Source organism: Corylus avellana, chromosome 9 (assembly GCF_965113065.1).
Source record: "Corylus avellana chromosome 9, dhCorAvel1.hap1.2, whole genome shotgun sequence".
In the NCBI taxonomy this organism is placed as follows: Eukaryota; Viridiplantae; Streptophyta; class Magnoliopsida; order Fagales; family Betulaceae; genus Corylus; species Corylus avellana.
The window spans coordinates 4,203,905-4,219,998 of NC_142498.1; the positions used below are offsets into that span (position 1 = coordinate 4,203,905).

The following is a 16,094-nucleotide window of genomic DNA, read 5'->3' on the forward strand; positions in this document are numbered from 1 at the left end:
TTTATATATGTGAAGGATGGTTGTAAAAAAAAAAAAAAAAAAAGTGGTTATGTTCTTCCATTTTTTTCCCTTAAATTTTATACTAATTTATATATTATTTATTCAAATTGATTAGTTTTCTTTTGTAAATTTCACGTTGAATTAAGTGAAATGATAGTGAAAAAGTTTCCTATCATTATTTTTGGTACGATGTATAATTAGATTATGTCAATATTCTTGCCAATGTTTTTTATCTCTTTCATTTTTAAAAAGAAAAATTAAACTACCAACATTCTTTTGTTTACAAAATTAATAAACATAACTGTAATCAAATATCAATATGCTCATATATTTTAGAATACTTCTTTATTTTTGTCAGTGTAATAGAAAAATTTCTCAGAAAAATTGTTTATGAGGAGAAAGTTCAACTCCTGAAAGACAAAAGTTTACCATAATGGATTGTGTAGTAGAGGAGAAGTGGTGTCATTGTTGGAATATAATGATTAATCAATCATTTTGTATAATTGATTAATCTATGTTTCTATTTTGATTTTTTTTTCCCTTTATATTTTGTTTTAAACTACATATATGGGAACAAATATTTAATATGTTTCAGTTTATAAGAATTAAAATTTATGAATTTTTAAATTTATTAGATATGTATTCGGTAAAACTATGGTTTAAAAGGATCTTATGAACATTTGTCATTTTTTGTAGCTAATTAGTTAATTAAGAGAAGAAAATAAAAATTGTTGTTGATAATCTTTTAAAAGACTTTTTGAGTAAATTACAAAATAAAAAATAAAAACCCGGCGTGTAGCGCGGGCTCTAAGCTAGTGTTAGATAAAATAACAGTATCAACTAACCATTGGACGAACTCTTGTTAAAAAAAAAAAAAAATCAATAATTGATTGGGACTGTCACTTCAGCATTATGGAGATAATTGTGAAATAAAAAATATAATATCTAACATTATTCTTTAAAGTTGCATAGTGAATATGTTGTCATATTATTCTTTAAAGCCGCTAATCAAATTATGACACGTGTCACCTATAAAACGTATTTGTTATCGAATGATTTTTAACTTAAAATTATACGAAAGTTTAGCGTAAAGATCTATTTGTTATTTTTTTAATATAACCTCATAGACTATATATATATATTTTTTATTCCAAAGTTTTAAGTGACTTGACGCTTGGATGGAACAAAACAAATTGATCCCTCCGGACACAAAGAAAGACAAACAAACAACTATAAAAAAATTCAGTCCTAGGCAACCATGCACAGAACATTGAAAGTGGGTGTTCATTTGCATGAATCTACACGTCCGATGAATTTGTGAACAGAAAAAAAATTCTAATCTTTGAGAAAAGACTTGTTTCAGCATAATCTAACGTCGGAGGATTTCAAATCCTTAATTTCCGCCAGAAACTTTGGTGGAACAGAGCAATGGAAGATGATGAAGAGTCTCTAAAAGAGGCTGCTATAGGTATACTTACTGAAGCGGAGGAAGAAGCAAAAGAAGTTCATATTCGAAGCCTCGGATTGCAACAACTAAACAACTTGTTGGAGAAGGTTGTGAAAAATGCAGATGAAGATAATGACAACTTCTTGCTAAGGCTCAAGAACCGCTTTGATCGGTAATCTCATTCAAATTCTTGTCTTTTTTGTGTAAATACATCATGAAAGACAACATCAGCTTTAAAACTGAACTGCGTCGTCCATGAAGTTCTTGTCTTTGATAGTTTGATGTCTAAATACATTATGAATGACAACATGAGATTTAGAACTGAAATGGGTCAATGAAACTCGTCTTTCCAGTCTGTGATGCTGGGTTTTGTCTTTTCTTTCTTGTTATGTAGAGTTGGGATTGAAATTCCCACCATTGAAGTCCGTTTCGAGCACCTAACTGTAGAAGCAGAAGCTTATGTTGGAACCAGAGCATTACCTACACTTTTCAACTTCACAATAAATTTCTTTGAGGTATTTTATTGTCACCCAACCGCACTATTTACCTCTTGAGATCATATTTTCTTCTGCAAGTTCTGCATTTGAATCCATTCTGCAATCTCTGTCTATTTCTCTCAAGATGTTGTTGAATTATGTTCACATTCTTCAAAGTAGAAAGAAACCATTATCCATTCTTCGCGATGTTAGTGGAATCATCAAGCCTGGCAGGTAAAATTTGGATTCTCTTTCAAAGGTTCATTGTATTGTAGGCTCTCTATATTATCCAATTTTGCAGGATGACACTGCTTTTAGGCCCCCCAAGCTCAGGGAAGACAACATTGCTATTGGCTTTGGCTGGAAGACTTGGTTCTCATCTGAAAGTAATGAAACTTTACAATTCCATGGCCATTTCTTCTTTACATTTCTTTTAAACTCTTTTCACCTTATAATCTAAATTGGGTATTTGATGCAAGTTGCAGTCTTCAGGGAGAGTTACATATAATGGCCATGGAATGAGTGAGTTTGTTCCACAGAGGACATCGGCTTATATAAGTCAACATGATCTGCATATATGAGAGATGACAGTGAGAGAAACATTGGCCTTCTCGGCTAGATGTCAAGGGGTTGGGCCCCGTTATGGTAAGTCAAAACATCAAGTATCCTTTATATATTGCACTTTGTCTCTAGAAAGTTTGAATCAATTGATATGAATGCCACAATTTTGCAGACCTGTTGGTAGAGTTGTCAAGAAGAGAAAAGGAGGCTAACATCAAGCCAGATCCTGGTATTGATATACTAATGAAGGTGAGAAAAAGTAGATTGGTTTTCCCGTTTATGAGAATGAAAATTTTGGATAGAAAATCTTGTGTCCGTTTTCCTTCTCCTTCAAATTTATCGTTTTTGGTAATCATTTTATATTTTTATTACACGTGAGTGCACTTACAAACACACACCGACTTAATTTATGTCAAATGAATAACCACCTCCACCCCCCCAAATCTGCAAACTGTTACGATCCTAAGTGGTCTACATAGCTTAAATACAATTTTAATCATGTGTCTATAAGCTCTTGAGTACCCTCTAGTTACAAGTGAATTTTCAAAGGTGAATTTTATCCAAGGTTTGTATCATTTGGTATCAGAGCCAGTGATGTAACCCTAAATGATATGATATTGTCCGCTTTGAGCCAAGCCCGCAAAGCATATTCCATATAAACACATTTCAAACCTAGGCAATGTGTGACGTCTTAATCACCCCCTCTTGGGACCCAGCGTCCTCGCTGGCGACCCTCATGGGCTTGTGCATGCTCTCCCCATCTCAGGTTGGGCTATAGCTCTGATATCATATGTAACACTCTGCTCTAAATGATATAATATTGTCCGCTTTGGGCCAAGCCCACACAGTTTTATTATTGGGTTTATCCCAAAAGGTCTCATACCATTCAGAGAGAACATGCTCTATATATGCATATCTCATTTCTCACACCCAGGCAATGTGGGACGCCCAAAGCCATCACATTGAGCATGGGGTCGGATGTAGCTCGTCGAGAATCGGATTGAATGGGTTGCGACTTTTTGGTCAAGTCACGAAAGGGGCGACCTATAGGCTAGATGAAAATGTCTTGGTACTATGTTTGGGTACAATATTAAGTCATTGAACATTGATAAATGATAAATGAGTGGAGATGCCAAAAAATAAAGAGCTACTATCGGGTTAGTGTCAATAGAATGGGCCGCCGTGGTTGTTGACTTCGGAGCGTGATGGTACATTATGATTTTAAGTGTCCCACATGGCTTAAATACAATCTTAATCATGTGTATATAAGCTCTTAGACACCCTATCCTTACAAGCCAGTTTTCATTGGTGAATTTTTTCCAAGGTTTATTCACAAAAACTTTTTTTTTATTACATATGATATTCTCAATACTGCAGGCTATGTCACTGGAAGGGCATGAAGCAAATGTGATGACAGATTATGTTCTCAAGGTATAAACTCAAAATCCAAGTTACACAAGAGGTTTTCATGATCACACTGATAAGAACCTGGTTAGTTTCTATTCTATCTCAGTTGTGCTCTTTAAATCATACAGATTTTGGGATTGGAAATCTGTGCTGACACTATGGTGGGGGATCAAATGCGACGAGGTATCTCTGGTGGACAAAGAAAACAAGTGACAGTAGGTAAAAGTACTTAGGAACGCATGATTCACATGCATATGCATATATACAACTAATGTTCAACTTGTTCACCAAATTGATTAAACAATTCTTGGCATGAATTTATAAGTATGCACCAATCCAAATTTGTGACTACATGCTTAGTGATTTTTAAGAACTATGATAAATCTGATACAGGGGAGATGCTGGTTGGACCAGCAATGGCCCTTTTCATGGATGAGATATCAACTGGCTTGGACAGCTCAACAACTTTCCAGATTGTGAATTCACTCGGGCAGGCTAGTCACATTCTTGGAGGAACAGCAGTGATATCTCTCCTCCAGCCAGCACCTGAAACCTATGACTTATTTGATGACATAATTCTCCTATCAGATGAGCAAATTGTTTATCAAGGTCCCCGTGAAAGTGTGTTGGAGTTCTTTGAATCCGTGGGCTTCAAATGTCGGGAGAGAAAAGGAGTAGCAGACTTCTTACAAGAAGTACCAATACCTTCTGAACTCTCTCAGCTGCTTTTCTACAGCTAAAGTTCATTGCACCTAATTGAATCTTTTGCTGTTTGGTAGGTGACATCAAAGAAAGATCAAGAACAGTATTGGGTCCAGAAAGAAATACCTTATAAATTTGTTGCTGCAAATGAATTTGCTGATGCATTTCAGTCATTTCACATTGGTCAGAAACTGGGTGAGGAGCTTGCCATTCCTTTTGACAAGGCCAAAGCTCACCCTGCTGCTTTAACAATTAACAAGTATGGTGTTGGGAAGAAGAAACTCTTAAAAGCTTGCATATCAAGAGAGTTATTGCTTATGAAGAGAAACTCATTCTTCTACATTTTCAAGATGATTCAAGTAGCAGGCAAACATTTTTAGCTTTCCTATTTAATTGCAGAAAATTCAAATTGGATAAGAATGTTACCAAGTTCAATAAAATGCTGTTGTTGGTCTAAAATTAATTGGAGTAAATCACTTCTTCTTTTTTTTTCTCCCCTTTCCAGCTTATTATGATGGCTTTGTTGACGATGACATTATTTCTACGAACCGAGATGGGCCGCAATACTGCAATGGATGGTCAAATCTATATGGGTGCTTTGTTCTTTTCATTATCCATGATTATGTTCAATGGATTCTTAGAGCTTGCCTTAACCATCCTGCAACTTCCTGTCTTTTACAAGCACAGAGACCTTCTCTTTTATCCTTCATGGTCATACTCATTACCCATGTGGATCCTCAAGATTCCAATAACATTTATAGAAGTTTCCATTTGGGTGTTGATGACTTATTATGTCATAGGGTTTGATCCAAGCATCAAAAGGTATGTAAATAAGCAGAATTTTTAAGTTTAGGCTTCTCATTTTGGACAGCAAAATATAATGAATTTCCTCAATGGCAGGTTTTTCAAACAGTACCTTCTACTAGTGTGTGTTAACCAAATGGCTTCCGGACTGTTTCGGTTCATCGCAGCTTTGGGAAGGGATGTGATTATTGCAAACACATTTGGATCTTTTGGGTTACTTCTAGTCATTGTTCTTGATGGATTTGTTCTGTCAAGAAGTAATTTTTGAATTATTAGGAACTTTATTTATTATTATTATTATTATTATTATTATTATGAATGAATTTCTATTAACAACAAACAAAGAATAATACACACTCCAGCAAAATCTCACTAGATCCCCCCAATGCCAGCAAGGCATGTACAACATCCAACAAGTTCAAACCAACCACATAAGAACCAAAAGCTATCAAACAGTCTATCAACCGAGTAGCAGCTTCTACACATTCTGCCCCTACTAGCCATACAACTCAGGAAACACTCAAATGACCCAATACAAACAAAACTAAAGAGAACTATACAGAATACTTGACTGATTACATTTCCTCACTCCCTTGCTTAGGATATCATTCCACTCAATAGGAATACTTGACTGATTACATTTCTGCATAACAGCTCTCCAAATCCTTTTGATATAGCCGCAGCCAAAGAACAAGTGGTCGCGACATTCAATACAACCTCTACAAAACATATATTTGACTAACCCTATGGCTCCTCATTTCAAAATTCTATCACCAGGAGAAAGTCCTTCATAGCCAGCCAAAGAATAAAAGAGTGTTTTGGAATAGCCATTGAGGGCCTTATCAAACTACACCATTCAACTTCAGGTTGCTTTTCCCTAAGTGCCTCCCAAGTATCCCTACTTGAATATGTAATAGATTTTAGAAGCCAGCCAGATTGGAGTATCCCTGCCCCCCCAGATTTATCAAATGCAGTTTGCTTTGAATAGCAACCAAAGTATAAGACCTTGCAGGCAACCAGTTCCAATTAATACCTCTAATAATTCTTGATAAATTTGCATCAAGTTTACTTCTAGTATCATATATAACTTTATAACCATATAGATCATAGAGAACACCATCCAGATGCCATAGATCCAACCATAAAAAGATTTTGCTACCATCACCAACCCTAAACTTCAAGAAATTCTTAACTTTATTCTCTCAACCTTTATTATAGCCATGTGATTTAGATATGAGAAATATGTCCTCTCTTTGCCTCAGATGAAGTGAAGAAATGGTGGAAATGGGGTTACTGGATCTCACCTATGATGTATGGGCAGAATGCTATGGCCGTGAATGAATTCCTAGGAAACAGTTGGAAGCATGTAAGCATCAATATATTGCCGGTTATGGAAAAATGAAAAGATAAAGGAAAATATTAACTAGTTAATGAGAAAACATTTTGTTATATATAGGTGCTTCCTGATACAACAGAGCCGCTGGGAGTTCTAGTCTTGAAGTCTCGTGGGGTATTCCCAGAAGAACATTGGTTTTGGCTTGGAGTAGGAACTTCGATTGGATTTGTTTTTCTATTCAATATTCTGTTCACCTTGGCTCTATCTTATCTCGACCGTAAGGGACACTTTCTTTGTATCTATGCATCTTCCTATCTTAGCCTTAGTCTTTGATACATTGATTTGTCTGTTGTTATAGCTTTTGGAAAGCCACAGGCAGTAATGTCAGAAGAAAACCCAGTTGAAAAACATAGTGACAGAAAAGGGAAGTTTATTGAACTATAACAGAAAGAAACAGGAGCTCACTTCAGAAGAAGTGCATCATCGGAATCAGCATGTGCAACAAGCAGCTCTAATAATGTGGCTAATCAGAACAAGAAACGAGGAATGGTTCTTCCATATGTACCTCTTTCCCTCTCTTTTGATGAAATCAGCTATGCAGTGGACATGCCTCAGGTGAGCAGCAATTCACTATATACTTGTGAATTGTTTATAAGAGCCTGATTGGGATTGTGCTAGAGAGCTCAAAAAGTACTTTTAGTTCCTAAAAAGTTGTGCCAAGCAAAAGCTGACATGTTTGGTAAAAAATTTCAAAAATACTTATTTGACTTTTTTACTCTAAAAATGGTCAAAAAGCTTCTTTTTTTTTTACTTAAAAGCTCTATATTTCATACACAATCTCAAACATGCTCTAAAACTATAGTTATTCCAGCTTAAATTCCATGCATTTCTGGATGTCTTGCTATGGTTACAGGAAATGAAAGCTCAAGGTTTCACAGAAGATCGACTGGAACTTCTAAAGGTTGTGAGTGGTGCTTTCAGGCCAGGAGTCCTTACTGCTCTAATGGGTGTTAGTGGCGCTGGGAAGACAACTCTGATGGATGTTTTGGCTGGGAGGAAAACCGGTGGATATATTGAGGGAAGCATCATGATATCTGGATATCCAAAGCAGCAGGAAACATTTGCTCGAATATCAGGTTATTGTAAGCAAACTGACACCCTCTCTCCACACATTACAGTCTACGAGTCACTGCTTTACTCTGCATGGCTCCGTCGGCCTCCTAAAGTTGATACTACAACCAGAAAGGTGAAGTATTATGTTGTGGGCCTGTGGCATATAACATAGGCCAAAGCAGAGAGCATTTTCATGTTCTTTTCAAACAATTTGTATGATATTCATTGTAATGGCTTGCAGATGTTTATTAAGGAGGTCATGGACCTAGTGGAGCTTACCTCATTAAGTGAAGCCCTTGTTGGATTGCCTAGCGTTAATGGTCTTTCAACTGAGCAGCGCAAGAGGCTGACGATTGCAGTTGAGCTTGTTGCCAACCCATCTATAATATTCATGGATGAGCCAACCTCTGGCCTTGATGCCAGGGCAGCAGCAGTAGTAATGAGAACAGTGAGAAACACGGTGGACACAGGAAGAACAGTGGTTTGCACCATTCACCAGCCAAGCATTGATATATTTGATGCCTTTGATGAGGTATGTCTCCAAGGCTTAGAAACAAAAATGGTGTCATGTACTTCTAAAAAAAAAGAAAGAAATGGTGTCATGTTTCTACATCACATACTTATATATATATTAACATTTGCAGCTCTATCTTTTGAAACACGGAGGAGAAGAAATATATGTAGGCCCAATAGGCCACCAGGCTTCATGTTTGATCAGTTACTTTGAGGTCAGGCTAATTAGTAAATACAAATATTTACTAACTTCGAAATAAATTAGCCTTATTTCTCACATAGATGAGTTTATGTTTTCTCAAGGGAATTAGGGGAGTTAGTAAAATTCGAGATGGCTATAATCCGGCAACATGGATGTTGGAAGTGACTACAGCAGCACAAGAAACAGTTCTGGGGGTTAATTTTACCGATGTATATAAGAATTCAGAACTATACAGGTGCATTCACATAACAATTTAAAAAAAAAAAAAAGGTCAGAATCTTCCTAAGATGTACCAAATCATAAAGAAAAATTACCGTAGTTTGAATTTCCCTCATTGATTAAGAATGTGATAGGAAAACAAATTATCTCTGTGATATATATATATATATATATATATATATGATGATACTTTTAGGTCAATGACTCAGGAGAAACAAAGAAATGATCAAGGAACTTAGTAAACCTCAACCAGGTTCAAAAGATATGTGCTTCCCTACTCAATACTCGCAATCATTCTGGAACCAGTGTATGGCTTGCCTTTGGAAACAACACTGGTCATATTGGCGGAATCCACAGTACAGTGCAGTAAGACTATTATTCACAATTTTCATAGCTTTGGTGTTTGGGACAGTATTCTGGGACCTTGGTTCCAAAAGGTATTTATTAGAGGTTAAATTCTACAGATTTGACATTTGCCTCCTTTTTGTTTGTAATAAGATTATATTCTTTGGTATTGTAGGAGAAGGCGGCAAGACATATTCAATGCTGTAGGTTCCATGTATGCTGCTGCTCTTTTCATTGGAATACAGAATGCTGCATTGGTGCAGCCAGTTGTGGCTTTTGAGAGAACAGTTTTCTACAGAGAAAGGGCAGCTGGAATGTATTCTGCTTTACCATATGCCTTCGGACAGGTATATCATGCATGTATTTTTTCAAGAGAGAACCAATTATAAGATTTATGAATCTTTTTATGCAGTCACGATATAAAAAAGATTTGTGCATTATTGTGGTGGAAGATAATTCAGAAGCTTTGAATGAATGTCATAATATTTACATGCATATATACACACATACAAGAGACAATAAAATGGTTAAATTGTTACAAGTTAGGCTTGCTAGAATATGGAAAGTAATATAATAAAAAGAATCAAAGAATAAATTTGATAAAAGGAAGGTGTTTTTGATTGATTAAAGACCCACAGCATGCTACATGGAGCTGACTCATGATTCTTAAGCTAAGAGAGATGGCTAAGAACTTTCTAAAGTTTCAGGTGGGGGATGGCAGTGGTATATATCTATGGAATTAGTCTTTAGATTCATCTGTGATGCTGGAATCCAGCAAACTTGATGCTAAGTTGAAGTTGTCAAGTGTGATTAGAGGAAGAGATTGGCACTGGTTGCTGGCTAGATCTGTCAGTATGGTTGTCAGCTTCCTCTTGTAAAATTGGGGTATAAGGATATTCCATTGTGGTTGCCTTCAAAATCTAATCTATGTTCTAGTAAAGACACTTAGGAAGCCATTTGGAGGAAGCAACCTACGGTTGATTGGAGTAAAGCTAATTTGGTTCTCTTTAGCCATCCCTAAACATGTTTTTTTCTTGTGGCTTGCTGTCAAAGACTGCCTTTCTACTGGTAATAAACTGTTGAAGTGGGGAGTGAATGGAGAAGTGTTTGTTTTGTAGGAGTTTTATTGAAACTAGAGATCACTTGTTTTTTGAGTGTGGTCTCAGCAAAAGACTTTGGAGGGCAATTATGCATATGTGTTCACAGCCTATTATGCCTACTGATTGGGGAGAAGTTGTAAGTAAAAGATTGAGGATTGGAAGGGGAAAATTTTTCAAGCAACTGTCAGCAGGCTAGCTTGGTGATCCACCATGTATAATCTTTAGAGATTTAGAAATGATGTGAAGTTTGGTAAAAGTTTGTGTTCTGAAGAAAATCTTTTACGGAAAATCTGTTGGGAGGTGAGGACACGCATTGTAAGGGTAAGTTTAAAGGAAGTGCAGAAAATGTTGCTCTTTGTACTAATTGGGGTATTTCTCTAAAAGTTCTGGTTTGAGATGTTATTGTTTGCTGCTGAGTTATTCTGTTGCTGGATGGTTTTGATGGTTTTCTTTGCGACCACATTTTTTGAGTCTTTACAGTGGAGTGTGACTGCTTGTTGTTGGTTGTTGGAAGGATTGGCAGGAAAGTTTTGGAGGCTGGGAACTTTGTAGATTTGGTGGAGCTGCTGTCTTAGTGTCTTTGCTGTTGGGGGTGCTATGAGAAGGCTGCAGGTTTTTATTACTGTGGTGTTTTAGCTGGTTTGTTTTCTTTTGTTAAGTGTGTTGATATTTAGAATTTTAATCTCAAAAGATTGAGATTTGTATCTGCATAGATTGTTTGGAGGGGTGTTTGTTGTAAAAACATGCATGTTTTTCATCTGGAGTTCTAGCAGATTTTTGTATTAGAGAATGTTTGAATTATTCTCATGAAGATTGATTACTCATGCAAGATCTGGATATATTACTCAAAACAACTCTTCAAAGATTTTTGTTTATTTCATCTGCAGCTCACGGTTGAGCTCGCTTACATTTTTGTTCAGGCTGTCATATATGGAGGAATGATATACGCCATGATCGGATTCGAGAGGACAGTTACCAAGTTCTTCTGTAATCTCTTCTTCACCTACTTCACTTTCTTATACTTCACTTTCTTTGGGATGATGACAGTGGCCATCACTCCAAACCAAAACATAGCTGCTGTAGTTGCCTCAGCCTTCTATTCAATGTGGAACCTCTTCTCAGGCTTTTTCCTTCCAAGAACGGTAAGCATGTATGAACAACCCTTTCCACTTATCTAACAAAGCAATGTAATGAGGACAACTAAAGGTTCCTTTTTTCTGCAGTACATGCCTGTGTGGTGGAGATGGTATTATTGGGCACGCCCTTTTGCTTGGACTTTGTATGGATTGGTTGCTTCACAGTTTGGAGACTCCAAAGACAAGCTTGAGTCTGGCCAAACAGTGGAAGAATTTATTTGGACTTATTTTGGGTTTAGAAATGACTTCCTGGGAGTGGTTTCAATTGTGATTGTTGGGATAACACTTCTCTTTGGAGTCAGCTTTGCCTTTTCAATTAAGGCATTCAACTTCCAGAAAAGGTGATGGAAGAAGGTGGTCATAAATGCATATTCTAGGGTAAAATGTAACTTCTTTTCTTATACAATAAGATGATAATTTACTTGAGCAAATTCCCAGAGGCTGTAAAATGCAAAGAGAAGTGATGAGACCAATCATTTGACCAATGGTTATAGTTCCAGTTGATCTAAGTGATGATGATGCAAATTTCTTTTAAGGACTAAATTTTTGAAAAAGTTTATTGTCAAAGAAAAAGAAGTAAGTTAATAAATAAATCAATGAAGTATGTTCAATATTCCATAAGTAATTGGTTTATCTTAAACCTTGATTTTGACTACAATTCCATGTTGTCAATCATTTTCCAAGTTTTCCCCATATCCCTTTACCTTCATGACTATCAGCTAAGCTGCCATTATACCCAGCAGTCAAGTCCTGTCAACTGAGAGTAAATAATCATGTTCAATTTTAATCTGATGGCATTAAGCCCTCATTAATTTACAAAAAAAATAAAAAATAAACAAAGAAGTAGAAAAGAATGAAATGAAAACATATCTGCAACATGATAGTTTTTTTTTTTTTTTTTTTTTTTTTGAATTCTATCCCTCATTCAATTTATTAAAGGGAAACTTCAGAAAGCCCCCCTGAACTTCCAGCCATTTTGATATACCCCCCCTGAATTTTCAAAACTCTCACTTAGGCCCCCTGAACTTTGATTTTCTCTCACTTTGGACCCTTTTAACTTTTATACCCATTTTACCCTCAACTAAAACTACGTCGTTTTGGACTCAACCAAAACTACGTCGTTTTGGACTCCAAAACTACACCGTTTTGGGCTTCAAAACTACATCACCACCCAACCCAAAACGACGTTGTTTTGAGCATAATATTAAAAATTAAAATTAAAATTAAAAAAAAAATTAAAAATAATAATAATAATAATAATAATGCCTAAAACGACGTCATTTTGGGCTGGGTGGGTGTTGTAGTTTTAGGACACAAAACGACGTAGCTTTGGGGGAGGGTAAAATAGGTATAAAAAGTCAAATTGTTTGACTTTAACGTTAAAAGGGTCCAAAGTGAGAGAAAACCAAAGTTCAGGAGGCCTAAGTGAGAGTTTTGGAAATTCAGAGGGCGTATGTCAAAACGGCTGGAAGTTCAGGAGGACTTTTTGAAGTTTCCCCATTTATTAATGAGAAAGAACAAGGACGCAACGTTCAGCAGCTACAATGTCAAGAATACAAAGAGGGGCGTCCTCCATATGAGCTTGTTCGTCCATAATGGAAAGTGCATTCTTGGCTAACCTATGAGCTATTCCCTTTGCCTCACTTATTGACATGATTCACCTTCCAAGATTGCAAACTATTCAACATAATTCTAGCATCATCTATCAATTGGCCATGTCGTCTGCGCCAATTCTTTTCAACCCTCTGCAGTGCCTGTACTATATGAAGACCATCCCATTCTAATTCCACCATATTTTGGAATCCCAATTCTTTAGCAAAAACTACAGCTCTCAATGTTCTTCCATATTTTGGAAACCCATCTGCCCTTCCATATTTTAATTTGCTCTCCATTACCAACCTTCCATATAACTATAAGCCCCTCCTATAACACATCCCTGGCTCTCCATATGCTCTGTCATGCATAGGAGGGTCGATTTCCCAACTTCACGTTGAGGATAGAGCCATGAGGGTATTATTTTGCCTTCAAGATCTTTTTTTTTATAAGTAAAATTTAGGGGAAACTTCACTTACCCCCCCCCCCCCCATACTTTCGCGCTTTTTGCAAACACCCCCCCATTGTTCAAAACCTCTCACTTACATGTATCAAAGTTTAAGTTTTGTTCACTTTGGCCCTTCCGTTAGGATTTTCTGTGAAATCCTAAGGTAAACGGTCGCACGTGCGAAAGAATTATGGGAAGCCCCATTTTACCCCGGATGCGACCACGTGTACAAACACCCTTAGGGTTTTTTTAAGAAAATCACGAAAACTCCAAGATTGAAAAACGATTTGGATAGCCGTCTTCGTGAAGAACATAGGCCGACGACCTCTGATCTTCGTCAACCCACCCAGTGAGTGTAAATCGCGATTCCACCCAAATTTAAATCACGATTCCACCCAAATAAACGAACTCCAACCCTAAATCGTGATTCCACCCTGATTTAAATCGCGATTCCACCCAGTGCCTGTCTCGTGTAGTTGCATTGGAAGATTTGTCCGTGAGCCGTCTTCTTCGTCACTGCCATCTTTTCCAGGTATAGTCCCTTTTGTCAAATGATTTTGGTTGTTTTATTTATAGGTATGCCGAGTCGTTGACCATTGTGGTCCCCTTTGTCCGTATGCCGAGTTTCACATTGTGGTCCCCTTTATTGTCGAATGTTGTCTATTTATGGGTTGTCTATTTGTGGGTCATATGGTTTTATTGTCAAAAGTCTGTCAAATAAAAAACGATTTGTGTACTGGTGGGTTGAATAAAGCGAGTGTCCACTTTCTTTGGTCGAATTAATGCTGGCAAAATGTTGGGGATTTTTCCATTTTTTAATTGGCTACTGTCGGTTGAAGAAACTTGATTGTCTGTTAGGGTTTTGCTTTAGCAAAAAAGTCACTGCAAAAAGTCACTGCATATTTAGGGTTTAGCAATAATTAAGTCCATACTTATAGTTAAATTCTCACTATTTGATTGCTGTTGTTCACTGCAAAAAGTCACTGCATATTTAGGGTTTAGCAATAATTAAGTCCATACTTATAGTTAAATTATCACTATTTGATTGTTGTTGTTCACTGCAAAAAGTCACTGCATATTTAGGGTTTAGCAATAATTAAGTCTATACCTAGAATATTCTAGATGCTTTAGCCAAAAGTCACTGCATACTTATGGTTTAGCAATAATAGTATGCATACTTAATGGTTTATTTCTCACTGTTTGATTGCTATTTAGGGTTTAGGGTTTGTTTGTTTAATGCTTTTTTAGAATATTCTGCATGCTTTAGCTAAAGCTCACTGCATACTTATGGTTTAGCAATAATAGTACGCATACTTAATGGTTTATTTCTCACTGTTTGATTGCTGTTTAGGGTTTAGGGTTTGTTTGTTTAATGCTTTGTTGGAATATTCTGCATGCTTTAGCCAAAGCTCACTGCATACTTAGGGTCACTCAATGTTGTAGTTTGTTGCTTCCTTTTTTTTGTTCTGTAAATATATGTTGCATTTTGTTTAATGCTTTTTGCATCCTGTCTCAATATGGCAAGCCGCATAATGGCTAGTGACATATTGCTGTTTGAGCTCCATTACAATGGTTATTTCAATAGGGCAAAGAGGTGTACGTATGTGGGTGGGTTTGTTCATAATCATTCGGTTCATGATGTACATAAGATGTCTTTCTTAGATATTGAGGAAATATGTAAGGATTATGGGTATAGGTTTGGTGACCTCATTCACTACAAGATACCTGATACGTCTTTAGATGAAGGATTAAGGCTGATATCATCTGATCATGATGTAAATGAAATGGTTTCACACCATTTAGGGCATGGGCTAGTTGAGTTGTATTTGGTTTCGTTTGATGCTGTTGATGTAGATGCGGTAGATGACAATGCAGAAGAGGATGAAGAATATGAGAGGACTGTTGTATATAAGAAGGACGCTTTCTGGGATGAGGTTCTTAGTGTAGATACGGATGTTGAGTCATCAGATGGGGAGGAGCATGTAGAGTCAGAAAGGGTGGGGGGTTCAGGTGTTGTTGATGATGAAGCGGGGTTTAGGGATGAGGTAGATGGGGGTGAGGAAATAGATGGGGGTGAGGAAGAGGATGGTGAGGAAGCTGGGGGTGGACATGTGGAAGAAATAGGGGGGAAGATGATGAAGATGATAGTGAAGATCTTTGTCCGAGTGACATACTTAGGTCGCCCGCTCCCAATGCTAGTGACAATGAAGAAACATCAAGTCGTAGTGATGTCACCAAAAGAATTCCATTTACCAAAGAAGAGATGCAAAATCCAGTGTTGCAAATAGGTCATGTGTTTAGTGATGCAGTGCAGTTTAGAAAAGCGGTGAAGCAAGCAAATATTTTGAAGGGGAAGGATTTAGAGTTCCCGAGAAATGAAACCAAGAAGGTTATAGCTCATTGTAAAGACAAGAAATGTAAGTATAGGGTTTATGAGAAGAAGTTGAGGAATGAGTCCACATTTCTCTTGGTGTCAATGTATCCAAGACACTCATGCACTAGAAGATACAAGAATCACATGATTAATTCAGCTTGGATAGCTGAATGGTGCATAGACTCATTTAGAAACCAGTCAAACCTGCCTATAGACGTTTTGCAGAAACATGTCAAAGCTAAGTGGAATGTAGATGCCTATGTTAGCTCATTGTATAGGGCAAGGAAGAAGGCGCAACAAAAAATTTATGGGAAGTTG

The 16,094-nt window shown here is 36.8% G+C and overlaps 2 protein-coding genes across 3 annotated transcripts; both read left to right on the plus strand.

Annotated features, from left to right (window-relative positions):
• Positions 1-1,428: 1,428 nt before the first annotated feature.
• LOC148583601 (pleiotropic drug resistance protein 1-like) lies at positions 1,429-2,504 on the plus strand. Its single transcript, XM_088510467.1, has 5 exons — positions 1,429-1,619; positions 1,842-1,962; positions 2,069-2,157; positions 2,225-2,309; positions 2,403-2,504. The coding sequence occupies exons 1-5, from the start codon at positions 1,429-1,431 to the stop codon at positions 2,502-2,504; spliced, it is 588 nt and encodes a 195-aa protein (XP_088366593.1).
• Positions 2,505-4,284: 1,780 nt separating this feature from the next.
• Positions 4,285-11,706, plus strand: LOC132189122 (pleiotropic drug resistance protein 1-like). Of its 2 annotated transcripts, XM_088510348.1 has the most exons (16): positions 4,285-4,586; positions 4,671-4,952; positions 5,099-5,415; positions 5,494-5,654; positions 6,660-6,784; positions 6,875-7,010; positions 7,092-7,116; positions 7,204-7,348; positions 7,647-7,979; positions 8,088-8,378; positions 8,491-8,574; positions 8,663-8,796; positions 8,990-9,217; positions 9,301-9,472; positions 11,113-11,367; positions 11,449-11,706. In XM_088510348.1, exons 1-16 carry the CDS (start codon positions 4,290-4,292, stop codon positions 11,704-11,706), a joined length of 3,243 nt encoding a protein of 1,080 aa, XP_088366474.1. In that variant the 5' UTR covers positions 4,285-4,289. The 2 variants fall into 2 exon arrangements, with proteins under 2 accessions (XP_088366474.1, XP_088366473.1); XM_088510347.1 differs by lacking the exons at positions 4,285-4,586; positions 4,671-4,952; positions 5,099-5,415; ... (3 more) ...; positions 7,092-7,116; positions 7,204-7,348 and having other exon boundaries at positions 8,088-8,390; positions 8,485-8,574.
• The last annotated feature ends 4,388 nt before the right edge of the window (positions 11,707-16,094 follow it).